This window comes from Alligator mississippiensis, chromosome 10 (genome assembly GCF_030867095.1).
Source record: "Alligator mississippiensis isolate rAllMis1 chromosome 10, rAllMis1, whole genome shotgun sequence".
In the NCBI taxonomy this organism is placed as follows: Eukaryota; Metazoa; Chordata; order Crocodylia; family Alligatoridae; genus Alligator; species Alligator mississippiensis.
Window position 1 is genome coordinate 8,758,998 of NC_081833.1, and position 23,927 is coordinate 8,782,924.

The 23,927-nt window shown below is 44.2% G+C and overlaps 1 protein-coding gene across 3 annotated transcripts in view; it reads right to left on the reverse strand.

Moving 5' to 3' along the window:
• The window catches only part of TMEM132D (transmembrane protein 132D), a 465,160-nt gene that overhangs the window by 268,399 nt on the left and 172,834 nt on the right, over positions 1-23,927 (reverse strand). For all 3 annotated transcript variants that reach the window (XM_059713431.1, XM_059713430.1, XM_006275063.4), the window contains exon 2: positions 21,399-22,287. In XM_059713431.1, coding sequence (XP_059569414.1) covers positions 21,399-22,287 — 889 coding nt within the window. The remainder of the gene's footprint in view (positions 1-21,398; positions 22,288-23,927) is intronic.

The following is a 23,927-nucleotide window of genomic DNA, read 5'->3' on the forward strand; positions in this document are numbered from 1 at the left end:
TGTTTTAAAGGCCACCTTTATTAAAAGGTCAAACTAAGCTGTACTAGACATGAAGACCTTGGGGATACTTTAAGAGACTTGCTTAAAATCCTGCCCTCAGATGAAAGGGTGCATATATTTGGCTATTCCAAGCACTGCTTCAGCCTAACTAAATAAACCAGTAGCTCCCTATGGCAGAGAGAGAAGTGTCATCTACAACACATTACCAGTTCCTTCTGCCTCTTCTCTCCCTGGAAGATGAAAAATACTTCCAATATTTGAAATCTGCCAAGTCACCAGCTGTGGTGGCCTGGACATCTCTCACACTTCTCCAAGGACACTGGGCCTGATTTTTAGTATAAAATGGCTTATCTCCATTGTAGGTGAGTGCCATGGATCTACACCTATTTGCACCCACTGAGAATCTGGTTATTGTCATGTTCAGTTCAAAGCAAGCAAATAGCATAGTATGATGTGTAAAGCCTTGAAATGGCCAGTGGAAAATTCCCTTTGCAAGTGAAGAGAGAGACTCCCCATCTCTTGGACCAGCCATCCTGCTACCTCTAGTCTAAGGGGAGGAAGGAAGCACCAGGAAGGCACCAGCAGCAGCGTAGAGATCAGAAACATGAAAGAATGGAGAATTTGGGGATGGAAGGTGTTTCTGGTTCAACAACCACATGTAACCAAATCCTCTGGAGTTAATCCTCAGTTGGTGAAGTTGGCATCAAAGCCGGGCAGCCAGTAGGGCTGTGTGAAATTTCGCTGGGTGTTTCGTTTCTAAGTTGCTTCGACGGTTTTCGAGCTCGAAACAGCGAAATCGAAATGAAAAAAAAAAGGGGGGGGCTTTGAAACAGCTTCAAAATGAAAACAGGGCACTTGAAATGTTTTGAAATTTTCTAAACATTTTGAGTTTTGAAGCTGGGCTTACTTGGCTTCAGTGCCAGTCCCAAGCGACAGTGGCTGTCTCCTCTCATCCAGTGCACAGATCAGGAGGCTCGCACCTCCGGGAGGAGTCCGGCACAACCCGGCAGCCCTCCCAGGGGTGCAAGCCCCCAGATCTGTGCACCAGGTGAGGAAAGGCTGCTGCTGCTGCTGAGGACAGGTGGCAGCAGCAATTTTTTTCATTGCTGGGTGCAGCCCACGCCCAGTGCCAGTCCCAGGTGACAGGGAAGCCTCCTCATCTGGGGTGCAGATCCAGGAGCTCACACCCGTGGTAGGGCTGCCAGGCTGTGTCAGACTACTCCCGGGGGTGCGGGCCCCCAGATCTGTGCACCAGATGAGGGGAGGCTGCCACTGCCAGCAAGTGTCAGGAGTTGTGTTTTGAAGAGTTTGATGTGCAATTTCCCAGGAACCTCTGCACCTATCTCCTTGAAACTAGGCAGGCTTCATGGCCTCAGAAGGGGCTACCATCCCTGCAATTTTCTTTTCATCCAAATCAGGCAAGAAATGACAACTTTTAGGCACTTTAATGATTCCCCATTATAGCCTATGAGCAAAACAGCGAAACAGTTCTGACAAAACGAAACGGGACAGCTCTTTGACACGAAACAAAATGATGAAACAAAACAGTGTCCCTTCAAAATGGCGAACCAGACACTGAAATGAAATGGTGGTATTTCACGCTGCCCTAGCAGCCAGCTGCAGAGCTGGCCTGAAGTGGTTAAAAATTGAACAATTAACCTTCCTTAGCAAACTCTATGTTCCCTGCCTCACTCTCCACAAGATTCGGGGATTCTCATTTTAAACCTTTACCTGTAAGAGCCTTCCCACTGCAGAAGTAAAATACGAGTAGCTTGACACGACTGCACCTCCTTCTGCTGCTCCTCCGAGCCAAGCGTGAGAATCGTTCCCACCGCTCCGAGCAGCTAGTAACGGTGCGACTGACAGCAGAGCACAGCAAAACAAACATCCACTCGAGGACACCGAGTGCCGGGCGTCTGCGCGGTAAAATGGCACGAATCATTATGCAGTTTCCCAGCTTTGTTCAGTGACTGCATTGGCTGTGGCTGCACTCCAGCTACTGAGCATGTAAATGGGAGAGGCGTGGAACAGAACGCCTCACCTACCTCCGCTTTGGTGGTGAATAAATTCATTCCCTTGGAGCAGAAAGTGAAAACTACCTGCAAATAAATAAACGAATAACCCCATCCCAGCTTGCTCCAAGTGCTGTGCGTTTAAAGGTTTGCACTGAATACTGCAGCATAGAGGACCATCTCGCTTTTGGCTAACCAGCCTTGAGAAGCAACCTGCTTCAGATTTCCAGGTCGAGTCATTCAAGCATTGTTTCACTGTTGTTCTTTTTCCTAATTCTTCACTGGCCTGCTGTGCACTTGGGCTTTAGGTCTGTAGCCAACACGTTAGCTGCACCTCCAGCATAAAGAGGATTTATACTGGCATAACCCAATTTTCTCAGGTTAAGCTTCACCTCATGTGACGGAGCCTACATGAGAAGACTAGCTCACAGGATTTTAAAGGTACAATGAGTGAACTGTCAAGTTGACTCCTGGTATGGCTGTCTAGGCAATCTCTTCTCCAGTGCAGGACCCTTTCTTGAAGTTTGTGTCTAGTGCATTTTTACAGGTGAATAGTAACAAATCCTAGCTCTTTCTACAATGATTTTCATCAATAGATCTCAAAGGGCTTTGCAAAGAAAGAGGTCAGAACCATCATTCCCATTTTATAGATGGGGTAAGTGAAGCAAAGAAGCAGAGTAACTTTCCCAAGGTTATCCAGCAGGCTACTGGCAGAACCAAGAATAGGGACTAGAAATCAAGTCTCAAGTCTCAGTAGGGTTCATTGGGCCACATTAAATGGTAGCTCTGAGGAGTACAGGGACATTTGTGCCATGCCATTTTTTGTATTGCTACCCTATGAGACTTCCTCATGCTGGAGAGGAAGTCCTGACCTTGCAAAACTTTGCTCATGTGAGAAGCTCCTCCAAAACTAACAGAACTGCTCATCCAATTAAATATTACTCACAGAAAGGAGTGCAAGTATGGGCCCTTGTAAAAGCCACATAACTTCCCCCTGCCCAAACAAGAGCTCAGCTGAATATGTCCAGATGCCCTTGTTAGCACAGCTTATGATATAATCATACAAAAACAATATTGGCAGGAAAAATAAGATGAAAACGTACTTCTCTCTACAATGTCCAAAGGAAGTGGAAAGAAGAAAGATTAGACATTAGCTCTAAAACTAATTAGTTGTTCAATTCATTTGCCATAGAAAAAGACAGGATGCCACCACAGCGTCTGGCATGGCATGAGGCCATTTGAAGTAATGCATTTTAAAACATCCGGTTTCACTGCAATTCGACCCAAGGGCTTTTTATTGGCATGTACCGATTTCTCTGTGCAGATGAGAATCCTTTGAACTAATAAAACCACGACTGTGATTTACAAGTGCTGTTTAAGAAGTTTTTAAAAAAAGAACCAACCAGAAAATTGGAAAATATGCTTTCCTTACAACATTACACAGTAATTTTAAGAGATAATGACTGATAGGAGACAGGAGGAGAAGGAGACTAGGAGAGAGCACAGAAGACACAAAACTGGGAAGGATTGTGAACAGGTTAGAGGATGTGAGCGCAATTCAGAAGGATCCTGACAGATTAGAAAGTTGGGCTAGAGCTATCAGGATGAAGTTCAATGCCGACAAGTGCAAGGTGCTACCCTGCAGGAGGAATAATCAAAAACACAAACATAAAATGGGTGACCCCTGGCAGCACTACGGAAAAGAGCTTGGTAGATCACAGACTCGATACGAGTCTGCAGTGTGATGCAGCTGCTAAAAGGTGAATGGGGTTTTGGATGCAGCAACAGGTGCAAGACACAGGAGGTCATGGTGCCTCTCTACCCAGCACTGGTTAGGCCTCATCTAAAGCACTCCGTGCAGTTCTGGCCTCCACATTTTAAAAAGGACATGGAGAAGTCAGAGAGGGTCCAGAGGCAGGCAACAAAAATGATCTTGGAAGGCAAGTCGTCTGAGGAGAGGCTGAAGGAGCTAGGCATGTTCAAATTGTGGAAAAGGCGCTTACGAGAGGACATGACAGCAGTCTTCAAATATTTGAAGAGCTGCTGTAAAGAAGAGGGAAAGCACCTTTTCTTTCTGGCTGCAGAGGGGAGGATGTCTTTTCCTATGGCAAATGAACAACTAATTAGTTTTAGTTCCTCCGCACAGAGCCAGACCAAGCACCAGGTTTGGGGTCAGGAAGGAGTTTTACCCCGTGGTCAGATTGGCGTGGGCTGTGGGGCTTTCTGCTTTTCTCTGTAGCAGCAGGCATGGCCCTCAACCCAGGATATCCTGAGCACATACTGACAACATTTCACAGAAGCAGGACGTTGGCTGCCATAGTTCTCCTGCTTTCTGTGCGGCAGGTTCGGACGTTAGGTCTGCGTTGTGTCAAAGAAGATGGTAGTCTTATGTTGACTTTATATTATGGTTATTATGGTTTGTATAGGATGGTTTGGATAAGGATGATCTTGCCTCAGGCAGGGGTTTAGACTAGATGACCTCCAGAGGTCCCTTCCAGCCCGACTTCTCTGTAATGCTATGCAGTGTATTTCTGAAGCATGGCAGTTTTTGCCGTGTCTACCGTGAATAAATTGGAGATACATGAAACCCAGACATTTTAGCTTGCAGGGATATCCATGAAGGTCACTCCTTCGGTTCATTAGGGTTCATTCATATCCAGGCAGACAAGATAAGACCAAAGAGCGATTAATCAGGGAAGGGCAGAGTTGTGAACGACCTTGATAATGGGGAAAAGACGACGACGAAGGGGGAGTTGGGAACTGGTTCAGAAAGAAGGTGCCATAGACAAAATGTCAGACTAGGGAGGGGATTCACTGCACTTCATAGGAACTGGAGTTGGGGAAGGAGGCATGCAAGGGACAAAATAGATTAGCGCTAAGGAAGAGGACAAAAGAAGGGCATTCAACCTGTGGTCTCACAGCAGAGGTACCATCAAGGCTGAGATGCCAGAAAATAGCCCCATAATCCAAGGCCTAAGGAGAAGCCCTCCTCATTATGTGGTTTTATGCCGGTGGTAACCTTCTTCATTGCCCTTCATTGCCTGATTGTTTCTCCTACTCGAAAAAGATTTATTTCAGTGCTAAGAATAAAATTGGATCTCGTCGGCGCTGACAGCGCACAAGCCGTTTGCAAAATGTGTCAGTCTTGTTTAAATTTTTCTTAAATTGACTACTAATGATCTTGCTTCTGCTACCTCTTGTATTTATGCAGCCTCTTTCATGTTTGCTGGCTTACTATTGATCGGCTGTGAGGTGACACAGCGAATAAAAGAAGTCAGAGTCACCTAAACCCCAAAGGCCTTTTAAAAAAAAACAAAACATTTTAACAATTATCAAAGTGCACTGCTTCTTCACTAACATGATTTCACATTGTCCACTGCACTTCTAGCATTCTCCGTGGATCCCTCTTTAACAATAATTAGACATGTAGCCGCATTGGAGCTTTTCTCCCCGGCCTTCCTAAGTCCAGGTGTTTTGTAAAGATTAGAGTCTGGATCTCACCCAGCCCTGAACAAATGCAAAGAATGCGGGAAAGGGACATGGAATAAACCCCAATTTTTCCTCTCACACCCCTCTAGCTTTATCAGGTTTTCAGTACTACTTACTCTATACATCTTCTCAAAATGATGGCACCTAGCACTGTTGCCATCACCAGTTGTCCAAGGGAAAGCAAGGGCAGACAACATAGCTTCTCAGACAGTAGGAGTTTGACAGTAAAAGGCAATGCCTTCAGAGGACCAAATATTATTTATAGCTAAATTAGGGTGGAGCGGGCCAAATTATCAATTAGTGTAAAATCAAGTGGCTCGTTGCTGTCCATAGAATTATACTGCTTTTGCACCGCCTGGAGATCTGTGTGATATCCCAATGACGCCAATACCGTAAGCAAAGCTGAAAACATGAAAGAACGTGAAGAAATAAATGACATGGCTCTGCCTTTATCTCCCACGTTATCCCTCTCTTAATATCTTCCACTAATAACCAGGTTACCCTACTTGACAATTTTATTGAAAAAAATGTATGTGTTAGAAGGAAGATACTGTGAAATTGTTAAATTATTTCAATAATGTCCCAACTAGTATAGACCGGACATATTTATCCAGGAAAATAGAGGTGGAATTCAAAAACAAAAGGACAATTAAAACAATCACTATTACATGGATAAACTGAAGGGTTGTTGGATTATAACAAATCTGTGCATTTGCAAAGCGCTTTCTACCCAACGATCTCCAACCACTTTATAAATCTGACCGAAGTAACCATCAAAGTTCAGTAAGGAAAACGTTTTTGTCTGTTTAGCAGATGTGGAAAATGAACACATCAAGAGGATACAACTGATACTTTCAAACTTGAGTAACAAAAGTTAGGCATCAGCATCAATATTTAGGCATCTGTAAGAAAAATAACTTCATTTCAGAGGCAATGAGAACCCAGAGCTCCCCGTGATTTCACAGGGAGCTGCATATGCTCCGTGATTTTGAAAAGGAGACCAGACCTTTGCTCCACTGAGCTTAGGTGCCCTACTTTAAAGGACTCAAGTTTCAAAATTCTTACACGATGTGCCTGATAGGGCAGAGCTAGAAATAGAAACCACATCTCCTGGCTCCCAGTCACTTCCATTAGTTATAAGGTTCTAGCCACATTTCTCAAGCACATTAGTTAACGTAGGAATAGAGACAAAAACAAAGGCAGAGCTTAAACAGCACCGTTGCATATTTCTCCCATTTAGAGTTTTATATAAAGCCAATCTCTGAAAATTAAGTCTTTGTGGGGAATAAAACCTCCTTTAAAGTCATTCCTTTCCCACTACCCCATTGCATTACTACCCACTCCTACCCAGTACAGCAAACTCTCCATTTATGCCACCATCTCTTACAAATCTTGCAGGACTATAGAAATGTGAAATAAGCTGTCCTTAGTAGACCAGACAAAAGCATGCACTTGGCTGATGAAGTGAGTGATGAAGTGAGTGAAACTGCAGCTTTTTGCACAGTGGGGTGGCAGTAGGTTTGGTTGCAAGCATACATCTCACCTTTAGATATAAAATTTTCATAGAAGGGAGAGACACTTGAGAGACTTGGTGCTTTGAGTGTTCATTGCAGCCCATTTATACCTTGAACTTCTAATCTTGGAACTGCTTAAAGAAATAATATGTCACTGTAGTGTTCAGGAATTGCACTATGGGGATGAAGTTCGCAAGAGCTCTGCTTTATTCTGGGTCACATTTCAACTGGAAGTGCACAAGAGTCACAGAGCACTCTGCCCAGACTTTCTATCAGGAAAGCTCAGGCCTTAAAGGCAATCTCCAACACTATGCACTATACTGGGGCACACAAGCATGGGCCTTACAAATGGACTGTTCCTCTAAAGTCCTTACTGAGGTATGCAGCAGCGTAAGAGTTCAAATACAGCATGTTTCAATGAAATGAACTCTCATTACTGCCAGCCTTCAGCTGCAGATACCTTTGGCAGAACCTGGAAGTTTTGAAGAAAGGACATGGAAGTTGGGTTTATGTAGGAGGCCAAGGGAGACCGATGCATCCTGTACGTTCTACTAGCAGGGAACAGACACTGTAGAGGGATGCAGGCTGAGCGGCCACACTGGGATGGGGCCCAGGTGCCGCACTCACAACGGGTGTCTTATTCTTCTATTTTTATATCTTGCCTGCCAGACTCAGTGCAACTATAAAGGATATCAGGAGGTGGTACATGATCATATACGGCTTGTTGAGACCAGTGTGGGTCATGATATCTGAGAGTCGTCTGTGGGGCTCCATCTCCCCTACACCCTACCCTTTCTACTCAGGTGTTCTGTTGGTGATCAGAGTAGGCACCTGTTCTCCCTAGGTTTCACGCACTAGGTAGAAAAGTCCATGAAGGAAGAAAACTAAGCAGCCTGGGGCCAGCATAAGTTGGCCGAGCCTGGGGGTCTTGTTAAAGACCTGTGGTCAATGGCATCTAGACCATGTAAGAAAATGAATAAACTAATATAACTTAAATAATAGTGTCTGTGTCTGCTTCAGGCCTTGACTCAGCCCAGCAGCGTGAGGCTGCCTTTCTTCAGGTGGTTGGGGCTCTTCAGGGTTCACTCCCTGATATGAGCCTAATCAGAGTGGGTAGCCTGGCGCCATCGGTATTAAAAATCCCTGTGGGTCCCCTAAAGGTACTTGACCTCCAGCAGCTGCATGACAGTCAGGGTTGTGTGGGCAGAGTCATTGTCAATCTGGTCTTCAATTGCAGGTCCTTGGCTTTGGTGTAGGGACATGATGTGGACTGATGCTCCCCCCTTCTGAGGCTGGTGCTGCCTTATGCAGAAGTTAGGGCCAACCCAGGCCCCTACATGCCTCCAACTGTCTTGTGGCTACTGCTAGGTGCTGAGAGCCCCAGAGGGGCTCATCAGCTCCTGTAACTGGGACTTCTAGGTCCTAGACAGTGCTGGGGGTGCCAGCTGCTTGCCCTCTTCTCAGGCTGGGCCCTGGGCCCATATGGAGCCCAGCTTCTGGCTTGCACTCTGGCCTGGGGAATGGGCCCATGGAGAGTGCACTATCCACTGGATGCCCATCCCACACAGGGAGCAGGAGTGTGGAGGAGTGTGCTGCTGGCCTGCAGGCTTACCACTTTTCTTTGGGTCCAACCGGGAGTACAGTGCTTTTGGAGCACTCTGGCAGTCATTGCCCTGGCAAGTACAGGGCTCAGCCAGGTCCCTGTTACAGACTCCTGATAATATAATGAATTTAACACAAATTCACTTTGCAATTTAAAATAAGTACAGTGAACTCTTGAAAACTGGAGTAGCTGCAGCATAAGACAACATTTGCATTTTTGTCCTCCATCGTGGTACCAAGATGTTATTGTTCCATTGTGGCAAGAGGATATTGTTTCCTTCTGTGATGAGCTGATGTACTCTGTGGATGGAGGGAGAGCAGCGGATGGAATATATTTTGATTACAGCAAAAGTTTTCACCGTCTCCCTTGACTTTCTCATTGGTAAACTAAGGGAATACATTTTAGATGAAAGTACTTTAAGGGGAATATTTAAGTGGTTGAATCATCCTGCTCAAAGAATAGTCTACAAAGGCTCAACATCTGGTTGGAAGGAGGTATTGAGTGGGATTCCTAAGGGGTCCATTACTATTCAACATCATCATTATTGACTTGGATAATAGGATTGGGAGCACAGTCAGCAGATGATGCTAAGCTGATTGGAGCTTCTGCCACTTTGGAGGGTAGGATTAGGATGAAAAATGATCTTGATAAACTGGAAAAATTGTTAAAAATTAAACAAATAAAATTCACTAAGGACAAATACAAACCCCTGGACTTAGGGAAGAAGACTAATGCACAAATACAAATTGGGAAACAACTGGCTAAGTTGTAGCACTGCAGAAAAGGACCTAGGGAGCTGAATGTGAATCAATGGTGTCCACTGTATTAGCTGTAGGAGTATGGCCTGTAAGTCAGGGAAAGTGACTCCTCTACTTGATTTAGCACCGGTGAGGCCTCAGCTAGAGTACTCTGCCCAGTTTTGGGCACCGCACTTCAAGAGAGATTTAGACAAATAGGAAAGAGTCCAGCAGACAGCAACAAAAATATATATATACCCTAGGAAACATGACTTAGTCTTCTGAGCAATCGCTTTCTTCCAACCTTTTTTCCTGAGGGAGAGAGGGGGATGTGAATCACATCATGTGATAACAGCCTTTGGATACCTGAAGAATGATTATAAAGAGGATGAAGACAGACTATTCTCTACGGCCACGGGACAAGACAAAGTAACAGGCTTTAATTTCAGCAAGAGAAATGTACATTGGGTATGAGGAAGAACTTCTATTTCTTGTGGGTGGTTAAGCATTAAGAATGGGCTACGTTATGGACAGACAGGTTATGGAATCTCCAATCCTTTTTAAGAGCAGATTTGACAGATACTCGATGAATGGTTTACACATAGATGATGTTCCCTTGGGAGGATGTCGGACAAGGTGACTTCCTGAAACCTCTTCCAACTCTAATGTCCTGTGATTCCTGAAGCCACAATGTTTCTTCTGCAATCACTTTCTTTTATGCACAGTATCCTCCAGCACTCCCTGCTCTATAGGACTTTCAAGCGCTCTGCTGCAACACAACAGAATCCACAATTTGTACTTGCTTTCCAAAGAAAAGGAAGACAGTAGGTTATGGACATAAAGTATTCAGTCTCTTACAGTGATGGGCATTTATTCCTGCTAGACTTCACTGTACAGCATCACTAAGCATCTGCATACCACTTCTCATCTTCAAAGTGTCATCAATATTATCAGTAGGGAAACTGAGGTGCAGAGAGGCTTGGTGGTTTGACCAAGACTAGACAGGGAGTTAGTGTGAAAGCTGAAATGAGAACCCAGCTCTTTGTGGCTTCCAATTCAGAGCTTTGATCACAAGCCATAGCTCAAAGCACTACTCCATTCTTCACTATCTTAGGCCTTTCCCTCCCCCAATCCTCCTTCCCGCTTCCCCCTGCACGTACACACATTCAAATAGCTAATTTTAGTCTTTACGGTGCATAAAAACAGAGCTTTGATCTTATGGGCTGTGTCGTTCGCAAAAATCAATGTTGGCTGCCCAGCAATTTCACATCTAACTAGTGTAAACCCTCCACTGTGCGAACAACAATTGCCATGGAAAATAGCAAGGACTACTATCTATAGCGTAACAGCTGAAGAATGATCCTCTTGGCCCAAATCAGAGTGAAGGAACTTCCAAAAACTTAACACAGCTCCTCTGGAACAAAAATTATTCAGAAGCAAACACTAGTTTTTGACCTGTGATTGTTTTGCATGACTGTCTTTTCCCGTTTTTGACCTGTACAGCCTATATATTCCATCTGTTCAAAGTATGATTTCCAGTCCACTGGAGCAAAAGCAATGGTAAAAGCATTTTTGCCAGAAGCCCTTGGCTTCAAATGATGAACACGGATGCCAAGTCCTGCTGCCACTCAAGACAGGACTTCTGAAAACTAGTGACAGTTTTCAAATAATAAAATAAACAATACTGTTCACTCGTATTTCAGTTCCATTAGAGAAGGGGAAAAACTCTCCGTTCTGATAACGTGTGCAGTCCCTATATCACGGATATCACTTGGTATTAACTGATGGTATGAATGGCAGGCATGCAGGCCCTGAGATATTATTATTTGTATTTTAGTAGCAGGAGGACCCCAGCATTTTAGGCACTGTGTATACACATTATAAAGACAGTAGCCCGACCTGAAGAATTTACAGTCCAAATGAACAAGACATTAATGGGAGGAAGGCTTTATTATTATACCCATTATACAGATGAGGACCTGAAGGACACACACGTTAGCTGTCTTGCTCAAGATCATGCAGGAAGCCTGTAGTCCAGCCAGATGCTGAATCTACGTCTCCACAGTCCAGGTTCAGTATTTTAATCATAAGATTATCCTTCTAAAATGTTTGTTGCATTGAAGCCCGCCTCACTGGTTTCACACCGGCCTGCACAGGGATGTTTTTCCAAGCCTCCTACCTCCTCCAACTCAGAACAATTCCTTTTGTGCATTCTCACCCCACTTGCCTAGGACAAGCTAAAGGACTCTGGAGTGCACGGCGTCCTGCCAATCTTTGGGATACACCCCAAGCTGACATTGATTTAACATGGAAATCATGTGTGTGCACAAGAGAGAGAGAGAGAGAGATCCCCCACACCCTCTAGCTGCAAAACTGAAGCATGGCTGCTTGTGTTCAATGCCAGGAGCAGTTCTAGATCATTTGATATCATCATTACTGTCACTGAAAAAAAAACAAACAAAAAAAAGAGGCCATGGTAACAGAGCAGTCAAGGTGTCTCTACTGATCCAGACACATGAGTGCAAGCCTTCCTTCAGACATGCGCTGAGGGCTGCCCCAATGGCAAATGCAAACCTTGTCAGGCCAGGAAGTCAAAGGCAGCCGGTGCATTACTGCCTCGTATACCGTTGACTACAGAAACTGATGTTTCTCAACCACCTCAGCCCATTGCAGCACCTGGGCTCAGGCTAAGCATTTGACTTTTTCCCCCCACCTTTGCAAGAAAGCATCCCTCTCTCCAGGAATGTAGATGGGAACAAGGATTTTCCACTTCAGTTCTAGCCTCCTCCAAACAAGCTAATTGGGAGACAGCCAAAAGCTTCTTGGAGACTATGTGCAACCCTGACAGCAAACTCAAAAAATTCTCACTGATGACACAAGGAATCCTGAAATATTTCCTTTGTAGCCTCGATTACCTTCCCCATTACAAATAACCCAGCCCATGGCTTTATTATGCAACCCTACATTTTTTTGGTTGGTAGATTATATGACAGCCACATGTTTTCATTCAGAACAGCGAGGGAAAAAAATCTCTCCCCCTTATTCCGCTCTATTCTCGACTAACAATCATTCTTAACTCTTCTTTGTCCCAGTTTTAAGGGCTAGAGGTTATATTTTCAGTGCAGCCAGCTGTTCACATGTCTCTCGTTATAGTTACTGAGTTATATAAGAAAATAGAACGTGGTTTTGCAGCAAGCTCATCAGGCACAGAGCAGTCTACAAGGCAATGCTAAACAGTAGTACAGGCAACAGTAATGCTAGCCAGAAGCACAGTAACACCTTATGTGCAAAATAAATGTAGCTTGCATACACCCATCTCCTATGTGTAGGCAGAGAGATGGCTGGAACAGCTCAGATACTTCTGAGGTTGTGGAATCTCCATCTCTGGAGGTTTTTAACACCCGGCTAGACAAAGCCTTGGCTGGGATGATCAAGTTGGGGTTGTTCCTGCTTTGAGCAGAGGGTGGGAATAGATGATCCACTGAGGTCCCTTCCAGCTCTTATTTTCTATGATACCACTGGTAAAATTTTGGCGAGTAGGCAAACTCTCAGCTGTAAAAGTAACCTGTATGAATGGGGATTCCATTTTATGGTTTCCCTTCCCACTAGCAGGGCTTACAGGGAAGCCAAATGGTGAGCCATTCACTCTGCCCAAGCAGAAGGACACTGTAACAGAATACAGGACAAGAGGAATAGAGAGAAGGGTAGAGGAAAAGTCACCTCCTCCTGGAGCTAGGGGAAGTATTAGTGCCCCAAAGCCTTTTACTTTGTGGTTGTTGAGACCTGGAGCTGGGACTCTAAAAAAAAATACCAGCTATCTCAAATCTTGTGCTTAAAAAAAAATTAAAAATAAAAAAAAAAAATCACAAAAGCTGGCAACACTGGAAATGAGAACATGGTTGCTGCCAGACCATAATGTACTGAGCAAGGACCAATATATAAACCACCTATATCAACTTTCACTTTATGCAGGTTGAAGACCTGGCTCATTATTTCTTTCTTCAAACAACAGTGCTGCAAGCTATAAAAAGGAATGATACTGTTTAGAAAATAGAAAGTTAACAGTGCACGCTCTGGGAGGAGCAGAGCAGGAGAACAACATTATCAATGGGAATAAATGTGTCTTAATGAGAAGAACACAAAGTTAGAGGATGTAAGCTTGGGTTCTTGTTAAGGCTCATAAAAGTGCTCCTAATTTCTTGTTCAGTGTTTCTAGAAAAAGCAATTTTTTTGCTCTGAAATCCCTTCTTTTTAATCTTTAAATCCCTTCTTTTTATTCTTTTCTCCTCCTCATGACTCTTGATATGTGGGCATTGCTGATTAGTCTCTCTGCCGTTGTTGTCCATGTTGTGTCCTGTCAGCATATTCCTTTATTTCACAAACCCATCACATGCACACACCCTAATTTGGGCTTTCCTGGTGTCCTCCTAAGTTGGTCTCCTCCCCCAAACCAGAAAGCCCAAGGGCTCTTAGCTTGGCACTGTGACCTGGTGCCACCTTACCTCATGTTATGGAACAGTGTGGAACATGCCTACAATTTCTCAGCCGGTGTGTCTATCCCTGTCTGCCTTGAAGGTTGTGAAACTGTGCAACAACCAGGGTTTTAGAAATCAATTAACTCTTGCCATTGCCCTGGACCATTATTTTAATGCATATTTAGTTTACCCATAAGTCAGTTCCCAAAAGCAAACCTTTAAATGCCATTTTCTAGCCATCACCATACAGGTACAGGGGTCTACCTGGGGTTTACTTCAAACCCATGTATCTAACACCAGACTTCAACTTCACAGAACAGCATGATAGATCTGGCAAAGCCATGAAAAAAGGGAGATATCTAAGGCTAGGTAACTCAAGAGGTTAATGCATCTCTCAGGTTCCAAGTTCAAACACTAAGCTTAAGGTATGAGTAAAATTGCTTGATCAAAGCTTCTCTTTCTCTTAGAGTATGTCTTTGTTCCCATTCAGGCTGCTTGGATAAGTCAGTTCTTTGTCCCCCTATGAACTTTACAAGTATGCTTGTAAATATGGACACTCAGAAGTATGCAGCAGTCAATATGCTGGGTCTAATCTTTTTGAACTCTGGAAAATAATGACAACAAAGTAAGAACCAACAATTAACTATTTCATTGTCCATTTCTTTAAGCAGAAAGACAAGCATAGGCCCAAAAAAACCCTTCTTGGCTCCCACGTGTGCAGGTAACCATTTTCCAAAGATTCCCCCTAGTTGTCCCTTGAAACTCCCATACCAGGCACAAAACCAAAATGTCACGTGCCTTAGATAAAGGCAGGGAAGATGAGGGCATTGCCAGTACCCTGCCGCTGCAGTGACAGAAATGGCAAAATATACTTGGTTGCTGACAGAGCTTAGATGAAATATCACCGCCATTCCTTTCCCCAGTCACTGACTGACAAATATTCAATCCATTACTGCAATTTAGTCCGACTACTAGGGCTGCGCAAAGCTTCGGTCCCTGATCTGATTTGGTAGAGATTCACCCTAATTTGGTGGCCGAATCTCCAAATCTAAATCGAATCATAGAACTCTAATCTCTCTGAATCAAATCAAAACCCTCCAAATCAATTTGGAGAGATTTGGAAAGATTCAGAGATTCAGACATAGACACAGCTTTAAATGTTTTTTCTACATACCTCTAGGTAGGTGACTCGTGAATGCTGCGATGCTGGGGTGCATGGAGTGTCCCACAGAAGTGCGGGGGGCTCCCTAATGTACTCAGCAGCAGACCCAAAAGTGACCCCTCCAGGTCCACCAAAAGTGACCCAAAAGTGACACTTCCAGGTCTACCAGGGAGCATGCAGGGTCCCCTCCCCCACGGTCCTCTGGCTCCACGACTGGTGCCTCCTGGGTCTGGGGGGGCGGGAACCCACGGTCCCCCCATGGCCAATCCGGGGGGGGGGGGGACGGCACACTTCCTGGTGGACCTGGAAGTGGACCAGAAGTACTTCTGATCCACTTCCAGGTTTGCCGCTGAGCATGTGGAGGGCCCCCCTGCACTGCTGTGGGACCATCCACGTGCCCCAGCATCGCAGCATTCACAAGCCGTGCTCATATCTCGAGGTATGTAGAAAAAACATTTAAAGCTGTGTCCATGTCTGAATCACCGATTCTCCAAATCAGCATCGAATCTTCAGATTCGGATTCGGCTGAATCGAATCAGGGACAGTGATCCGAATCAACAAATCAAATCACTGTCCCTGATTCAGGCCGAATCTGAATCCGAATTGAATAGAACCTGCTTCGCACACCCCTACTGACTACCTGTGCAACACAGGACAAGCAACCTCATCCAGCAACTTCTTCATCAACCCCATCACTTCCTATAGCCAGCAGAGTGGAGAAAGGCTTGAATCCTTTTGCAGAAGAACTTGCCATGGATAGGATACCTCTGAGAAGAAAAAGCTGTGACTAGATCAAAAGCAATCGATGCAGAATCTGGGGTTGTGCTTGGGCGGCTAAGAAGGGAGAAGAGTAGGGAACTGCCTCTGGGTCGGAGGCTAGAAGCGAGTCTCAGAAGGCTTGGTTGCACATCTCTGCCATGTGCTGCTGTATATTTCTGGTTTATATGTCTCTAGCCAGGGTTATTGTCCATTGGCAGAGGCTGCACATGGAAAAAAAATGGCTTGGGGCAGTGGCACTAGGGCTTCATTCTTGTGCCCAATTAATTCCCTCATAATCTCTCTCTCAAATCATATCAAATAAAAATTGTTCATTTAATACAATGTCTGCACTGCTTTTGATAGAGCAAAGCAAAAAAGCATGCCCATTAGGAGCTCCCTGCACACCCAAAGGTGCTGCTCGGGGGGGCTGCAATGTGCAGCATGAAGATTGAAACGTCATTCATTGATAGGACAGATATTAGTATGCGAAGGCAGACCTTAAGTGTTAATCTGCCCTCAATCTATTTTCACTGAGGGGAAGAGTCTTAGAAAAATAAATCCATGCGAACAATGTAATCCAGGTCTGACATTCGACTCCTATTGGTCGTGTTTCTGTTTGTTCACTCTTATCAGTCCAACCGGATTCTCATGGCTCGCTACTAGTAAGCAAATGGTCGGGATTTTTCAAAACTGACAGTCACTTTGGCAAGACAGTTTTCAAGGATCTAATTGAACCATTGGCTCGGTGTTCCCAGTTGCAGAGTAGCACAAAAGCACTGAGGAAGTAAAGGTAAAGGAAGTTCCTGTGTTTCAGGGCTACATCCATGACTGGGAGGGACACTGTCATGCTTGCCGGCTTCTGCTCTTGCTATTCTTTCCCCCCGCATTATGTTGAGTAGCTGAACGACTGTTGCATTTTTCAGTTGTTAGTTTCCCGTGATGGGAATCAATAGAGCCGTTCCCTTTCCTATTCCTTTCTTCCTAAATGGTAGGATTAAGGAGCATTGAACACATCTTTTACACTTCTAAGCATGCCTTCATATTTCCAATTTTTTAGGGCCGGAGGTCCCTGCTCAAAGCTGCACCGTGTTTGTATTTCTGCAAGTCAGCGCATTTATACATTTCAGAGAATTTTAAACACAATTAGGTTGAAGAAATGGCCTCTGATGGCTTCCACTACTTGCTTGCTGCACTGTGTGTTCTGAAATCAGAATAGCCTGCTAGGCTGCATATTATCAGTGCTGTCTTCTGTGTACCCGGCAATGTGCAAGGCAGGGTTACGCAAAATAATGGATATACTAGACTGACATGTCAGGTCCTATTTTATTATAGGAGACCGTACTTCAGTCACAGGGCAGGTTTCAGAAAGATTAAAATTGCCAGGCCACTAATGTCTTTTAACCCTTAGCATTTAGACTAGCAGCAAAATGAATGCTTAGCAGGATATTTATATATACCTGCACTCATTCCAGTACAGCCCGGTGTGCAAAACTGATAGCCTCAGAAACATCATAGATGGAAAAGACCTGTTAAATCAGGCTATCCATCTCCTGGGAGGTGATACAGCACTGCTCCCTTCGGAATATTTTTGGTACATAGCCAATCTAGTTTTAAACAGCCCAAAAGATTGGGCTTTCCATATTGTTATACCATCTAATCCTGCTCAATGTTGGGAAGCTGCACATAACATACAGCCTAAATTTCCCATGAATTTTGAAGTTATTTATTGCAAAATGTGATTCTGAGAGTGTCTGAGCTAAAGCTGGGGACAAAAAAAAGCGAGGGGGCAAAACAGCCAAAAGCCTAGCAGTCGTTCAGTTGGGATGTGAGAGCAAAAGTCCCTCATCTGCCATTTTTCCATCTCACAGATGGGAGGGCTCTGAACATCAGGTTATTGTCTCCCCATCTTCCCTGCTGAAGCTGGCCTACACTGTATAACTATTTAAGTATTCAGTGGACCAGGGACCTGAAGCCAGACGTTTCACATCCCAAGCGAATGGTCTGGCCACCAGGCACCAGGGAGCCTCTGGCTGGCTGCTGCACTCAGCCGCTGCTGATCCATTTTTGTCTAGACACGCACCACAGGTGGGAATCTCAAAGCTACATCAGGAAATGAATGACCCAGTCCTATGGGAAACATCCAGTTCTATAAGGCTTGGGTATCCAGAGCCATAGCCCCCCTTATAAAGCCTCTGCTTCAATTCTCCTTCCCTCCCTAGACTATAACATACGACAGGCAGAGCAACTTCTGCATCGTGCTGCTTCAACATGTAAGCACAAAGGGTGCCGCTTTGCCCTGTGCAGAGAGCTGGCAAGACCACTACTCCCTGCTCAGCCATTGGGATAATGCTAGCTCTCATCACAGAGGTGAATTTTACCCAAAGCATTTAACAGACCACAACATTTGCCATTTCCTAGCACTGTGAACTAGTGGCTGTTTATCGGCTTAACCATAAGACACAGACAAACCATCAAGGGCTTGCATTGCAATCATTGCACTGAGAGGCAAAAGAAGAACACTGATGCTACAATGATGACTTAAGTATTAAGAACAGGTTAGACGCACAGAAACACTTTAGACACACGGTGGGCAGAGTTGGGAGGGAAGGGAGGCTTCTGGCAGTACCTAGCATGAGCTACAACCCACTTACAGTGTAAAACTCAGTCCTAACCACTCGGCTATTACAGTGGCATTTAAAGCAAAATTGGCCAAAGGACTTTGTTGGAGCTATCTCCAGAGAAACCCATCCATCTTGAAACCAGAACGCTTCATCACTTGGGAAACGTGCCTTTTAGAGAAACTCCCCGCACAAAAACCTTCCAAACATGTTGAAATGCCCCATTTCATATTCTTGGAATGAAGCTTTTCAATCCTTCATTTGTAAAATAGATTACATTTCATTTCTCTAAAACATTGCATCATCTTCTATGTTGGAACAGTCAAAGTCAAAACCGAAACATTTCAATTGATCAAAAACAAATTGTTTTCGACTTTTCTTATTTAGAGAACTTGGAAATGCCCAGGGTCCATTTCAATTTGAAACAAAGCCAAATTCTGAAATCTCCAAATCTGTCACACAATGGACCTGTTCTCTTCCAGCCAGCTCCGCTTTCAAGTTATCACCATTCATTGGACCGTACAGGCTTTGATATCAGGTTTTAGGCCCTTATTTCTAAAGGTAAAAAACAATTTTTGGATGCATTTGTTCTCTTTTAGACTGAAAGGGTTTATAATACTTACTGTTAAACCAATTTTCAAGCGTAGTAGCAATTTCTGTATGCCTCTGAAGCTATATCCTTTTAAAATCACAAGTACACAAATAACTAGGAAAGTGTGGCTGAACAATTACCTGTCAGACAGGCCATTTGAATTCCCAATAGCTAACAGCATAGAGATTAGTCAGTCTGCCCAAATAGTAGGATGCCCTACTAGTACTCGTTCTGTAACCACACCTTCCTGGCATTAAACAGATCAGGCAGCAGACAGCACTCCTCCAAAGCAGTTCATATATCCCACCCATCTAAGTAGAAGACAATTGGGTTCAGCACTTGAAAGATTTGAACGCTACCAAATCTGTTTCTGCGCTCACTCTTGCCAACATCACCCCACTGATTTCCCCTGAATTCCACCTGCTATACCCCAGCACGAGTGATTCAAGGCTTAAGCCCAATATTTCAGCATTTTCAGAGATTAAAATGCATTTGCAGCCTTGCGCTGTTGTTGCAATTCCAATTTCTAAGAGGTTGAGATAACGTGAGCTACAAAAGTTAGGGTCTGCATTAATACAAAGGCAAGGAATAGAAATCGCCTTTCATCTCAAGTCAGAGCACTGGGGCTTTGGATCGTGTTTTAGAAGAAGGTGCCAAGCTCTGTTGCCGGCATCTACAGAGCGCACTTTAGTTGCTGACTGTGTTGTATCTGTCTGACATTTGTTACAGAGGCCAGTGAACTACTTGCTATTAGGGAAGTGTCTTTTCTCATGAAGGCAGCGGGCCTGATGCTCCTTCAGCTTACAAGCTGAAGCTCGTCGCTAGAGCATACTCCAAAAGAAAACACAGCACAAAGCAGAGCCGATCTCTCAAGTTGAGACTATGACATATCCCCCCAGGCCTAAGAGAAGTGACATCACTCCTTGGTAGGGGATAATAGATTGAAATTAGCCCTTTGCACCATTCTTCCATAGCACTGTCACCAGCGCAATCCCAGCGTAAGCTGTTGGCATGGAGAGTGACAAGCTTGAAACTAGAGCAGCCACTGGGGACCACCTCAGTTGCGTGTAGTGCACAGCTACTGGCCGCTAAAGCCTCATGGTTAATCTTCCGATGTGTCATCAGCACTCGCGGTTCAATACGGCGCGGCCCGGCATTTCCCGGCTCTCCTACTCTTCTACAGAGGTTCTGACACTGAGCTCATCACTATCATTTAAGTGCCTGAGAAGCAACGAAGTAAAACAGAACGATGCTACACTGCAAATGACAGGGTTGGCTTCTTCTAAATTCTGCAACTCCTAGTTCGGGTTGAAGAAAAATTATTTTCCTTATGTTGATAATGGCAGGGGGAGGGGTTGGGGCTTCTTAAGCAGAAAATATTATCACTTTAATAGGGCTTACAGGCCATCTGGGTGATGCATTTAGGTCTGGATCCAGAAAGATTCAATTAATTTCCATAGGAACTAGGTCCCTAAAAGCGTTTCTGAATTCGGGCCTTAGTAATGTTACAGGAGGCTTGTAATGACATCAGGTCATGTCGAGGCGCTCTACAAATTCCAGCTCATACGGTAATTTGCAGTTGCTCTTATTGGCACATGAGTGGCTCTCAAATCTACTATTTTAAACTCCCTTGAAGATGCTCAAAGAAAAAGCTTCAAGCAGCAGCTGCCCTTTCCCTGCAGACGCTATTTTTCATACTGTTCATTCAATATTTGTCTGGGTAAAAGAGGAAAGGAGACAATGTATTACTAGAAAGAATCAAACTAGTGATAACGTTTGAATTTCTTCTAGGAGGCAGAAATTGTAAGAAGGCTCCAGCCAGTTAATTTATACTCGAGAAAGTGAATTTTAAACCAACAGAAATCAACAGTAAACAAGGGAGCAAAAAGGCATATACATACATGTATACACCCACATCTATACACATATAAACACACCCACATATACACACACCCAATTTATTTACACATATCCACATACACATATCCATTATATATGTATACGTGTGTGTGTGTATGTATATGTATATAGGTATATGTATGTATGTATGTATACATATATATATTCCTTTTTGGTCCCTTGTTTACTGTTGATTTCTGTCGGTTTAAAATTCACTTAAAAATACACGCACACATATACATATACATATATATATTCCTTTTTGGTCCCTTGTTTACTGTTGATTTCTGTCGGTTTAAAATTCACTTAAAATACACACATGTACACACACATATATATACATATTCATACATATATATATTCTTTTTTGGTCCCGTGTTATATGCATACATATATATATGTATATATTTGTATACATATGTATATATTTGTATACACACACATAGATATTTGGTCCCCTGTTATATGCATATATAAATGTATCCCACAAACAGCCGCTTTGCCTGTAAATGACCAAGAGAATTTAGACTGGACTTACCTCAATGTGAACTGATCCTCCGTTGAGTTTTTAGCAATGGATACAAGGAAAGTCAGAATATCACCTTGTTTGACAGTCTTTGGTATGTATTGGATGGCGATGTTATTATCCAACCTCATTTCGCTTAATGAAGGGCCAACATGTGCCTGGTAAAGGAAAACACTTCCAATCCTTTGCAAGGGAGGTCCTGACTCATCAATGTCATTGCGCCCTGGTCTGATTCCATTACTTTTCCTCGTGTCCTCCTTAGTGCACTCCCCTTTCTCATCACCCGGCTGGATGGCATAATACAGTTCCACAGGGCTTCCTTCAGACTGATCCATTATTTTCTTGCGGCCGGCAACCACCGTGGGAGGGCTAAACCAGGCCGGCAGAAGCTCCAGCTCTGCCACGCACAATCCCAGATCCCCCTTCAGCCTGCAGCTGCCTCTGACTTCCCGGGTCTCTCGAAAGGCAAATACCCGCAGGCAAGGCAGCCGCTCTGTGGTACTGTAATCATCCCAGTCCCTGCCCACGATGTAGAAGAGGACTTGAACTTTGGGCTTGCTTAGGTAAATTTTGTTGTTCATGATGTAGGCTTTAAGTTTCCAGTTAAAGGAAAATTTGTTGGTGGATACAAATGGATTTGAAGATGACATTAGGTCCTGGGGCACTACTTGTTCAATGGAGAAAGGTCCATAGCTGGCATTTAATACAGGTGGCCTCTTGGATTTATAGATAAAGAAGGACTCCACCCGGGATTGCAAACTAGAGTTCCTCATGATATCCTGGTTGGCTTCCTTAAGAAAGAAGGAAATGTCTGCATTGTGGATGTGATAACTCACGGGCAAATAAGTCGGCAGCAAGGAAAATCTCTGTATGCTCTCCAGGATCCCTCGAGTCTCCGTCACTGTTAAAAGAAAAGGAGACTTTAGAAGCTCCAAGTTGAAAACATTCAGCATCTGGAAGCCATCGAAACCCCATCCCCTTCATACAATCACAAGGACGATGTAGTTCTCACGACAGCCTACGCTGTTCGGAAAAAATCAGAGGGCAAATTATGGACCTGACTTTGGGGGAGAAGGGCTGTTTTTTGGGTTTCTTGCCTCATGCTTCATGAGTTCTGATAAATTGGGTAGATAGAAATATCTTAGGGTACATCTACATGGTATAATGCAGTGCTGTATTGAGATAGCTCAGGTACCCCAAGTAGCATAGCTCCACTAAGGCAATGCTACAGGGTAGCCTGCACTACCACAGCTATACTGCTTCTGGTACCCCGCCTAGCTTGAATATCTCTGCACAACCACGTAGATGTAACCTGACAGTCACCTGGAGACCCCCCTGCTGAATAACGTGCTAGTAAGAGCACTTCGTGGCACTGATCAAGACAGGGCCTCATTATACAAAATATGCAAACAAGGTAAAAGGAGTGTTGCCTCCCAGATTTAATACTTAAGACCAGGAAAATCAGACACAGGTAAAGTGGTTTTCCAAAGGACACACAGCAACCTATGAGTGCAATTAATAACAATGCCAGAAAACAGTCCAGTGATTTATCCGCTGGTCCACACTGCCTGTTCTAGTTGCAAACATGCACTTACATTTAAATGTGCATTCATTCATTGCCAGGGACTGAAACCATTTGTTCATGTCTATCAAGCTAGCAGTTGCCTTCCAGTACCCATCATTACAGTAACCAAGGGCTGACTTTCCAAGGATGTCCAGGAGTGGCCTAGCTCCGCTCACCTCCAAGCCTGCGGATACAGCACAAGCCCTCTCCCTCTAACAGGACATCTGACTATCCAGTGAACGGACCTTCCTCTGGGGTGACAACCGCCCTACTGCAAAAAGCTGAATTGCTAAAGCATCATTTTAGTCCTTCAGTTAGACCTTATCCTGGCTCTATGCACTATTTCTTAGCAGCAAGCCGTTGTCATTGAAAACCCATTGCCACTACACCTAGAATTTGATTTTTTTTTTTAAAAGAATGGCATGGGATTGTTCCCCTGCATGATATCATGCAGTAGAAAACCATCCAAATTCAGAGAAAATTCCAAAAAACCTAGGTGGCAAATAGCCCACAGAACGCACTGTGGGGATTCAAGCCTTGTTAGTTAATGGTGCTTTTAGCATTTGCGTGTATTTTGCTGCCAGCAGACTTTATGGCATTCCTTTGTGCTATCTTTATGTTTGCTTTAAAGACCTGCATAATTAAACCTTAAAAGATGGAGAGAAGATCAGCATACTGATATAGCCCCTGCAGACGGCACTGGTTTAGAGCCATGGAAAAACCCTTGCAGACTCCCGGCATATTTAACTGCCCTTCCAAACATCTCTTCCTGTATCCCCTGAGAGGTTAGAAGATGACTAGGGAGTCTGGCATTAGGATGGTCATTTTGTAGACTGTCTATGCACGTAGACAAGTTTCCTGCCATGGAAGGCTGGATTCTGCTAGGCTAAAATCACCAATTTAGAGTTTCTATAGAGCCCTGGCCCAAAAGCTCCAGTTTCATTACGGTAACTCGCCTGGTTTTGGCCCCTTGGCAC